The sequence below is a fragment of the Lycorma delicatula genome, chromosome 4, assembly GCF_047948215.1.
Source record: "Lycorma delicatula isolate Av1 chromosome 4, ASM4794821v1, whole genome shotgun sequence".
Lineage (NCBI taxonomy): Eukaryota > Metazoa > Arthropoda > Insecta > Hemiptera > Fulgoridae > Lycorma > Lycorma delicatula.
The window spans coordinates 39625558-39637734 of NC_134458.1; the positions used below are offsets into that span (position 1 = coordinate 39625558).

Genomic DNA, 12177 nt, shown 5'->3' on the forward strand with positions numbered 1-12177 from the left:
TAGATTGTAAAGTTAAAATTATGAAGTAATTGAACATTTCCATAAATTACTTAAAATTAATACAGTAATAAAAATTAATGGAACTGTTAAAAGGTCCCTTTATTGACAAAAAACCTAATCTTTCAATGTGGTTTTAGTTAGGGAAAAATTTGGAAGCAAGATCTGTTCTGTACAATGGATGAAGAACATTACCTTTTTGTTTTAAATGGTTGTATGCTGCAATACAAAGATATGAGACTACTCAAAGTCATAATTCAATATTGATCTTACAAATTTCAATACTGAAAATTCAAAATTTACTGAAATCAATTAGGAATACTGAACAAAAGATTGCGCTGAAAACTGAAGTAGCAATCTTACCTGAACTTAAAATAGCATTCCTGAAAAAAAACATCTTGCTGTTAAAAAAATATCATGATAACTTTCTCAATGTTCCTAAAATCCCTGCTTTAGCCAGGGTTTTTGAGTTACATTATGTCAAGATCTCATACCTTCTATATTCTGCATAGATCTACCACAACTACTAGTGCAATAAGGTTTTTGATCAACAAAAAGGACGAATGTAACGAGATACAGCAAATTCTTAAATCTCTGAAAATAACAGCAGAGTACTGTCAAATAGTGTTCAACATATTACTTAATCATAAACTTTAATCTGATCAGGCTGCCTTCATCCATGAAATGGATACAGAGTTTATTTTTGCATTTTGTATTGTAGAAGTTTGATCCTCATCTAGGTTCTGATATTTTTACATTTTGTGGCTCAAGTAGTAACTCATCAAATAAACACTTCAAAAACTGTTCTTAATTATTTTTCAGATGTCAATGGAACTTAATGGTAGAGCACTATTCTAAATTTCCTTCTATATAGTCTTACACCTGAGAAACAAACAAACCCTAAATATTTCCCAGACTTCTTTAAACCTGAGTGATTGTTTAATTATTAGATTATTGTAAAGAACCATAATAAAATGATTTTCCCAGTGCTTTGGCAATAGAAAGATGTACAGTGACAAAATTCATTAAAGCAAGAACATTAAACAGACTTTTTGTTAGATACTCATTACTTCTAGTGTTTAAAATGCATTGTTTAAGCATGATGTTGCTGATTCACAATTCGTTGTTTAGTTACACAAGAACATCCATCATACACCACTGTCACAGGAAAAATTTGTAAATTCACTGGCACAGAGCAATAACACATCCAATACATTTAATAACAGTAGGCATTCATAACATCAATTATATTTCCCTACATCCATTTTTACTTTATCTATATTGTAATAAACAAATGAATAACTAAATGCATAAAACAAAAATATTAAGTATCCCCATTTCTAAACTTATTTTTCAGAGGTGAATTAATATACTTACAAATCTAGGTGGCTGTCGACAATTCCTGGGCTCAACATCAAGCGATTTCTGGTATAAATAATTACTGATATCATTATCTTTAAGGCCATCAAAAGGTGCAATATTTTCAAGAAAATTCTGAAAAATTAGAATAATAATGATAAATAGATAAATAATAAATACATAATCAAAATTTAAAAATTATAACTATTTTGAGAGCATTTAACAGCTATCTCATTACTTTATAATACCCAACAGTAATCTGTTCAAAAAATAATACTGCATTTGATTAAAAGTTCTATTATCATCATGAAGTAAATGAAGAAACCAGAAGTATAAAAATATTTATTTTTGCTGATTAAAATAATCTCTTTTGGTAAAATATATTATCAATTTCCAGTTAATTTCAATTTAATTTGTTTAAAATTATTAATGTTAATCTTTTAGAGTAGGATTAAATATTATTCGTGTCTTCTAAAATTTCTTATTTATAAAATGATATTATATGTATGGGTTACATTACATACTAAACATTTCTAAAAAAATTATATAAAACTTTTTGAAATGACTTGACAGCCTTTGTTCTGTATATACAATTTGTAATTAAATGTAAAATAGTTCTGTTTACATATGTTAAAAATTGATGTGACTGAATTTGTTATTTAATGTTCACTTTTTAAAGGCTGTTTTTATTATAATCGTACTAACTTCAACGGGTAAAATCAATTATTCAGTTTATATTAAAAATCATTTTGAGCATCATAACTAAATTTTAAACTATACAGTTTATCAATCGATTCATATCTTTAATTTATATTGTAAATAATTTTAATTTCAATCTAATTATTCCATCTTAAAAATAAAACATACAGGTGCCATTTTGAAATTTATGAGTGATCATAATGGGATTCCACATTTATGGATTTTATCAACTATAAAGCAATAGGGTAAAATAAATGTAATCTATAACGACACTTAACTGATTATTACAATTTAAAGTATTTATTACTATTTATAGTTTTTTTTACTATTTTGAAATATTTATTAGCAAGGTTCGTAATTTATAAGAAATTATTTTTATTAACGTTTAATAAAAATTTGATTTTAATTTATTCTTCTTTATTAATAACTACGTGTATATTTGTTTTATCCAGTTTAATAATAATGCTGTTATTGTTCTGTTATTATCTAAATTTTCTTCTAATTTTTTTCAAATCCAGCATTTTGATATAACAATGTTAAAACAATTTTGTGAAAAAAGAACAAAGTAGGGTTAGGATTTTTCAGTGAACATGCAATGGAATCTGTACACTTCGATTTCAAATCATCTTAGGAGATTTAAAAGGTTTTTCTCCAAAACACCCATATTATCCGAAAAACTTTTTTATGCTATATGCCCATACAATAGCTGGTATATCTAAATCCACAGCACATTTTACCACGTAATATTAGCCAATTGAGAAAAAAAAGTATTAACTCAAATTATCTGTGAAATAGTTATATAGTATTAACTGTTACCAAATATTGTATTTATTTGTAATATTATTAAGACTGTATTTAATTTTTAGCATAATTCCTGTAAATTTATGTACTTTTAATAAAAATTTAATAACATTTACAGCAGTATTTTTTATTTAATTGCCATATTCTGTATTTTCTTATTGCTAAAATTGGATTTTTTTTTTCTTTTGAGAGAATGCTGTGAAACTGTAGATTAAAAATCAGAAAAAAGATTGGTAATAACAGAACCTCTGATTTAATTTTATTTTAGGCTTACTGTGATAGGGAAATTATTCTCAACGGCCAATATAAAAGAAAGGTCACTGTCCGGTTTCAATTCCACTCCAACATTACATGGAACATTATCTTTTAGAAAATTAAACAAGATTTTTTAGGTCATTAGTACAGTAGATTCAGCCTGTTAAAAATCAGACGTATTTGAACTTAGTCTCTTTATTAAATTTCTTTAACAGCATTTAGATAATTGTTTTAATCTTCAATATATCAGTCTATTTAAAATTCATTTGAATATTTTTCTTTTAAATATGTTGTTTATAGAGGTTGCAAACCGGTACTGAAATTTTCTAATGTGTTTTACAAAATAGCCCAAGCTACCAATAAATTGAATCATTTTGATTATATCTCATGGCTTCATCATCAAAATCTATTATCTGATAAGAACATTCCAGTTTATAACTACGATTAAATTATGAAGAAAAATTCAATTTGCTTTCTTATAATCATACAGACATTCCTTAGGGATGGAAGCTTTCATTCTATTTAATCAAACAGTAATTGTAAGAGCTGGGTAGTATAAATTGAGATCAGCTAATTTCATTCTCTAGCAATTACTTATCAAATTTATGGAGTATTAAATGTAATATTTTACCAGTCATCATGTTCACCATATCATTAAAAGCCTAAGTCTACTTACATAAAATCAATACTCATCCAAATATTTTCATCCTGGCGGTAATAAACAAAATTTTTCAGATTTTATGTTACTGTGAATTCAAACAAAATATCCTCCCCCATGACTTACCAGAAAGTGAAATATCTGGTTCTTTTCTATAAAGATTTATTTGGAAAACTTTTTGCTGTTATCACTCTTGAGCCGACCAAGTCTCAGTCAAACAAATATTTACAGTTTAGTGATGAATGATTTGATTTTGTATATAACAAACCGCAAAACTACAGCAATAATAATTACTTGAGATTACTTGAAATAATACCACTTAAATACTTAAAATTATGAATCCACATTTGACCTCATACACTGTATGGCTGCAATCTACCTTAATTATTATTTATATTCAATCTAGGATTTCACTTGGAAATTTATGGCGGTACTCATGAGAATCTGTCTAACAAAGCCAAGCCACTTGGTCTAAAAATCTAATATCTGGCATCTATTTGGAATTTAGGAAAAATCTTGAAATTTAAAATTATCATGGTGAATTGTAAAAAATATGCACTAAACTGTTAAGAAATCATGTAACAGATTCTTAGTTAATTTTGGAAGTTCCCTCACCTTAGTTGCTATAAGAGGTTTAACCAAATTTGAGATTAATAATTTTCATAACGATTTCTATTATACATTTTTGATAGAATTTGTTTCACTGGGTCTTTCTCAGGAGTGCTTTATTATTATTAGTAATATACAGAGTAAATCATTGGCAACATAATTTTCTGTTAAACTTCAGAGGAAAATTATAGATATAAAAAGTTCTGAATAAACATGAACAAACATACCCTAATTCTTGGCTCAACACTCAGACAGTATGGCTGGTTTTGGTATTGTTGAATTTCACCAGTAATTTCAGCTACTTTCCTGCGTTTACTGAAATTAATGAGATCAGGGGCAGACGGCAGATAGTCAGGGTTACCTTCCTCTATATGCAATATATTTGTCAGGTACATACCTGGAAATAAAGAAAAAATAAATGTAAATAAAATTATTTAACAATATAGCTTATTTCTGAAATGCTTCTTATTTCTAAAATGTTTATATGAAAGATGTAATAAAACAACAAAAAGAAAACTTAAAAGCAGCAGTTACCATGCAAAAAGAAAAGTTATGATGTTAAAATGAACTAGATATTCTGTTTCATCTAAAACTGAAAATGATATGAGAAAGTAGTGAATGGTATGAATTTATTACTTAAAAAAAACTTATCTAATCTGAAAACACATAAAAACAAAATAAAGAATTTAGAGGTATATAATAAAGTAAAACTTGATGTAATTTTTTTTTATGGGAATGAAGAGAAATAATGTTAGTAGGAGAAAGTTATAAGCATAAATGTAAAAAAAAGTGGTTTTTACATTTTATGCTTATAACTTTCTCTTGTTTTACGTTTCATAAAGAACATAATCTAATTTTAACTTATTCCACGCCTTCTTAAGCTAGATAAAATATAGAAATAAAATGACAGAAATTAAATGCGTTTACACTAATCCTGTGAACCTCTGTTATGTAATCATCAACAATTTGAATTTTATGCATTTTTTATCTGTGTCAAGTTATTTTAATATTTTAATGGTTAACAGTAAAATGTGTTGAACTATAAATGTAACCCCTCCACTTTCAACTTTTTTTAAACCCATCTGTTGTATTGGAGGTTGTTGCACCAATAAAACTTCAGATTATGCTACTAAAAAATATTGTATTTTTTTAAATTTTGGATGACTGTCCTAAATATCTTAATATATACAGTAAGTATATATGAACTACCAAATTAAAATGAATAGATTATAAATTCTGCAAAAAAATTAAAGATGTTGTGGTTTTGTGCAGACAAGGAAATTTAATTATCAGGATGACTTAATTTTATGATTTTTTATTTTATTAGTAGTTTTATATTCACATCAGTGAAATGTTTTTATGATTTTTAAGTTTTTAAGTTTAAGTATAACCATAAATAAAAATAGGTTTACAAGTTTGGAAATCATGGATTAAGAATGGATATGTAATGCCTACATCACAAATAATAAATGTTATACTGCAGGTTGAGTGTCCCTCTGCTGATGATTACCGACATTTATTTGATTAACTGACTAATCAAGTGTTAAAAAACAATACACATGAAATACGAACAGCAAAAACATTGCGATTACTACGTGTGCAGCATACACCTTTGCCGAGCCACATGTTGTACACCAACTGTTACTGGTGCTGCTAATTCCCAAAAGTTAAACGATTTGTACCCATGTGGAAGTGTAATACATTCCTCTAGCATTTCAGTTAACAGGTTTCTAACTTGGAAATGAAAAATTCATCTAGGAATATCGAAAATAACTGTTAGAGCTGTCTACATTTGGTTAAAAATGATGTTATACACGAGAAACACGATGTTGTTACAGGCATGAAATTTTAACATTGTTCTTGTGGGTTTTATGTGGGGAGAAGTAAAAAATGTCATTAATGGGTACTGGTAATGCTAGAAATGAGTTGCTGTACTGTGGTTTATAAAATATATACGGATGGGGAAGCATAATATATCCAAAAATTAATTCTGCTGCTACATAATAAACAGAATGGGTGAGGCAAAGGCGATAAATAAAAGAAACAGAAAATTCTTAAGAACTCAGATATAGAAATGAATCAGAGAGAAATGCCTAAAAATGTTTCCTGGTTCTTGACAGTTAATTGTACAATTTTATCAAAAAATTTACGATAAGAAAGCCAAAACAGTAGTGGCATTTGTACTATGATGTTATTAAAGAGAACATCAATGAAATAGAGAGAATCTGTTGGCTCGAGACAAAAAGGTTATTGGATTTTTATGGCAAACTGAATAAAAATGCTTGTGGAAAAATGTAAAAGAATTATGTAGGAAAGTCAAAATCTACATTCAAGAGAGGCTATATAGAAAGATATTAAGCAACAGAAGATTATGAAGAGGTTAATAACTATATCAGAAGAAATTAAATATAATAAACAACATAAATAATTTAAAATGAAGAATTTCATAAATATGGTAAAACTTAGGGCATAACGGAAAAAAGTAAAAACATTAATTTCATCCAAAAAATATTTGACTAAATACAACAGTAATCATAAAAATTATTCACAGTAGTTTAATGACACCAGAACACATTTAAACCAATCAACTATGAAATGAAAAAAATCCACATTCTGATTATATATTTTTTTTTTGCCTACTTAGGTAATAATAGAATTCAAGAGGGATAAATATTACCATTTCATTTCAGTTCTTTTTGAACAATGTGTCATTTGATGTCATACAGAAGTATTTAAAACATTAACTTCCCCAGTATTAATATGCTACTTCCTTTTAATTCTCATTACATTTTTAACTCACCAAAAAATGGAACGCAAGGTGGGTTTATTGAACGCAATTTTTCCTGATATTTACGAAAATGGTCGCTATTGAGATCTCTTGCTTCTTCCAATGCCTTTTCAAGACGAGCTGATAATTGCTGGAAAAAAAAAAGTATGAATACTACATAAAATATTTTTTTTTTATAGCTGGAATAATATTGTGCAGTATTTACCTCAACTCATTCATTAATCTTTTCTTTGGATTTTTTTAATGGCATCAACGTCTTTGCTCAATGGCCACTAACAATAAATTCCTGCAACAACCTGGAGCCAATGTTTAACTTCAGTTACCTAACAGAACTTTAGGTATTGCAATTTTATCCCTACACTTCACTGTCTCCAAGAAGCTAATTTCCTGGTATGTTATTGAACCATCACATTGTAGGAGACTGCAATTAACAATATTATTCATAACCTTGTGACAACTAATGAGATGATTTGTGTGAGAAGTGCAATCATAGGCACTCTATACTCACCAAACAAGCCCTAACCTCTACTAGCAGTAAATGCCATAACATAATCTTATTTAAAAAAGAAATTACTTCAAACTGAAATAAGTGAAAACTGATTGTGTACTGAAAAAATATCAGAACAACTGTCATCAGTCTCAATTGCTATACTGGATTTTTGTAGAATAACAAATAAAGGATATCATTAGGCTGAACATAACTATGTATCAAGTAAATCTTGTAAATTAAATTCTAAAAAGGGCAATAGCACAAAAAATAATGAGAAAAAAAATTAAACTGATAACAGTCACTGAAACTTGAACTCAATGAACTGTCCCTGTAGATAACTCGCTGAGTTCCAGTTGTAATGACCGATTACTGTGTTGCCACTCATTTGTAAGCTGAAGGCAAAGTAGTTTCATGTTTTGTTGAAACCAGAAAAAAATGTAAAATACAATTAAGAATACTTAATTAAATCAACATTAAGGGACACCTGTGGTATTCTTTTATTAAACTTTTATTTTGAATAAAATACCAACCTACAATATTAATAATCATAATACTTATTGTGGCAACTAGTACAGGTATATTTCTAGTATAGTGTCAAATAGTGTATTTCTAGTATAGTATCAAATAGTATATTTCTAGTTGCAGGGTCAATGTTTTGAGTATTACATGTTGTTATGCAAGTACCATTTTGTTGTTTTTTTTTCACCAATTACACTTTCCTGTATACAATTAATACGTATATGTTTGACATATTGTTGTCATTAGATAATTGTTTGGTGGCCATATTCGACCCTGTAGTCAGTTAGGGTTATACATGTGCCTGGAATCAGAATAAATTACAGTTTCTAGTTTGATGAGACTATGGCCATCTATATATTCACCAAAAATTCATTGAAAAGTTGGTCACTGTAGTTTTTTTTTAATTTTTGGAGTAAACTATATTACTGAGATCATGATTCTGGTTTCTTATGTTCATTGTGTAGTCAGTGCACATGTTTCCCTGTAGTACATACACCAGTCTACCATGATATGATTTTGTTGAGTCAAGCAGATAACACAATTATAAACCAGCCTTATTTTTGTCTGATACAAAGAACAAACAAATTGAGAAATCCAACTGTATGAAGAATGGAAAGTGACTTATTTTGAGCAGCATGTTTTTACTATGAACTACCAGGATATATGGGCTGAAACATATATATATATATATATATATATAATTGTCTTTATGCACTGTATTTCAGCTGATATAATCTGAAATACCTCTTTTTGAAGGTTAATTGACTTTAATTTATTTATATTTTGGTTTTAACTGGTCCTTTATTCTTTTTATAAAAAAAACTAAATAATTGGCAGAAGGCTATAGGTCTGTTCAAAAATTATTCAAATCCTTTTTTTCTCAAAATAGTATTTTCATTTGAGTGGCAAAAACTCAGTATGATTTGGCTATAGATTCTAATGTACAAAGTGATTTTTCATACCCTTATGAAATTTATTCTCAAGAGAAATTTTCAGTTTTCAGCTGTTCTAATCCCTATACCCTATATTATTAAACCCCTTAGGGAGTAATTAATTAGATTTTTTAAGGAACCCCCTTTGAAATAGGTATGTCAAACTTTTCAAAGAGAAATGGAAAAATGACTAATAAGTGTCAGAGAGAGCTTTCCCATTTATATATGTATATATTTTTATGAAAATTCATCAATTCATTAAAGTATTGACACACTGTGCTAATAAAATTTAATACTGCAGTAGGGCCCCTTTTAATCGAGCTAGTTGGTGAGGGAGAGTGTTGCCAGCATGGAAAATAGAGACCTTAAGTTTTGAATTTGCGCAACAAACCATATTAATATCAAACTGGAAACAGAATAAGCCACAAATTAAAAATGATTATAACAATATTATTTTATTCTCCTGTATTTATTATAATAAAATCAATACTCACTAATCACTCTCACATCGACTCGCATAAAGTTACTTTGATTTTTTAATGATAAAATCTGTCACCTTTTGTCAACGGAGTAACATGATCCATACCAGCGTGATGACGCCAATTTCATACCACTGTTAAGGCAATGAAAGAAACATCCTTCTTTGTTCTAAATATTGGAGCGCTTTTGTGAAAAATGCAGTCCCTTCGTTATGGCTATTTTTTTCGTTTTCATCAATTGGTTTGTCTTCATCACCAGAGATTTCATTAACCTCTTCTGTTACAACTTTCATAATCTTGTCATCATCATAAATTTTAAATATTGGTTCCTATGAATCCAATTCAGCACACTTCATTTTCCTTTACATTTTCAGATCCTTGTATATTTTCTAATAAAGCACAAAATCTTCATTCGATGGCACAGTACACAAAATTTTCTGATTGTTAACCTGTCAAATTTCAGACCATATTTTTGTAAATGATTCATTGATTGTTGCTTGATCAATTGAATTCCATGATTCTGCCAATACGTAAATTGCACGTTTTATGGTCAATGCCTTTATTGCAGATGTAACTTGAAGCCCTGATGCATCTTTCTTTCTGAACATCTTTCATTTTTAATGTTTTTTTTATCACTGCTATGACACCCTGATTCATAGGTTGACAAATAGGTGTCACATTTGGTAGAAAAAAGTTGTCTTAATATTCCCCGAAATTAGAACATCTTCAGATGGACGGCAGGATGCATATCCAACAACAGAACTGCTTTTTCTGGTAATTTCTTTATTTGTAGATAATTTTTCACATGTGGGATGAAACTGTGGTTAAACCAATTCTCAAAAATATCTGCACTCATCCATGCTGATTTTTGGTTAGCAACAGGCAATGAATCTGATTTTAAATCTTTTAATGCCCTAGGTTTAGCAGCTTTGCCGATCACAAGAGATACTTTGTTTTCACCACTAGCGTTACTGCAGACAAGAATAGTTATCTGCTCTTTACTAATTTTAAAGTCGGGTGCAGAAGCTTCTTCCCTTGATGCTAGTGTTTTCGATGGCAGCATTCTAAAATCTAATCTTGTCTCATCTGTGTTATATACTTGTTCTGGTCGCAGATTCTCTGACTGAACTGGAGCAGAAAAATTTCTGATAAAATTGGCAGTGTTGTCAGTATCGTAATTTTTCCCTTGATATGGCTAATTGTTTCAAGTTGTGACAATTTCTAAATTTTTCTAGCCAGCCTTTACTGGCAGAAAATGTACCTGGAACATTCAATTTTTTGTTAAGTTGAATAGCCTTTTCCTGCAAAATAAGAACAGATACTGGTATCCCAAAGGTTCTCTGTTGTCTGAACCACATGGAAGCAGCATCACTTAAAGCATCCTGGACAGGCTTCTTCAGCGTAGATAGTTTTTTCAGGCACTTTTGGACAGTATTCTTCAATTTTTTTTTTCCATTTCCAATCTGTTGTTGTTTATCCAACACCAAACTCATAAGCAATTTTGTTAATCGATTCTCTGGCATTTAATCTTTTAACTGCTTCTAATTTTTTGTATATTGACATACCATCTGTTTACGTTTTGTATTACTAATATCTTTGCTACAACTAACCATTATAACAATAGTCACAATATATACAAGTAAACAACATAACACACTACAGCTACTATACTGTAATACAGTACAGCAGGTACACACTCACAAAATACAGACTGATCTTTACACATAGCAGATAACAGAAACTAAAGAGAATTTATTGTTCTACTTTACTGCCACATGATGTAAATATGCAATAGTAATTACATACAATGAATAATCTGCAGTTATAGGCTATAATAAAATACATAGAGTAAACATCTCGGTTGATGTTTTTTTTTTTTTGTTTTATTGTACTTCAGACTTCTTGTATCTGAGGCTAATTATGGATTTAATGAATGATTTGTAGCATAGTGAAAAAATGCTATGGTTGAGCGGGATTTGAACCTTCAACAACTGGATGAAAGGCCGAGATGCTACTCGACCATGGCAGCCGGTCATTTTGGTTAAGAGAGGCGCTCAGTTATGGGAGTTTCTACTATATATGAAATATAAACCCCAAAAAACAGTAATTACATAAGTTAAACTTACCATATTAATTTCCAAGAATTGATTTTCAGAGCATTCTGCATCTTCAGTTGATATTGAATTCTATAATTACATTATAATTTAAAAAAAAATTATTTAAATTTTATTTTACATTGTTCTTTGCTTTGAAATTTTGAGGTATTATGAATGCATATGCAAATTTTGCTGTACAGTATTGAAATAAGGTAATCTTTAAAACACAGTATTTCCTTTGTTTTATTTGTCATTATTGCCAGCTATTAGGTTGTAATTTTGATGTGTTTTTGATTAAATCATCATCTTCGAATGTGATCTGGTGGTTCATCATTTTATATTTTTATAAATGTAATATTTTTCGAGTATATTCATTTTTTTATCATTATTACATTCTTTTAAAATCTCTAAATTAGTTTTGCAATCAGTTACTATGTATTCTAACAAACACACAATTATAAATCAGCCACAAAAAACACTAAAAATTAAACCTCT

The 12177-nt window shown here is 28.7% G+C and overlaps 1 protein-coding gene across 1 annotated transcript in view; it reads right to left on the minus strand.

Moving 5' to 3' along the window:
• LOC142323302 (protein son of sevenless-like) overlaps positions 1-12177 on the minus strand; it is a 177823-nt gene that overhangs the window by 22281 nt on the left and 143365 nt on the right. Inside the window, exons 20-22 of the mRNA XM_075362767.1 lie at positions 7179-7296; positions 4606-4775; positions 1375-1491 (exon numbers count right to left, since the gene is read on the minus strand). Of these exons, the coding sequence (XP_075218882.1) occupies positions 1375-1491; positions 4606-4775; positions 7179-7296 (405 nt within the window). The remainder of the gene's footprint in view (positions 1-1374; positions 1492-4605; positions 4776-7178; positions 7297-12177) is intronic.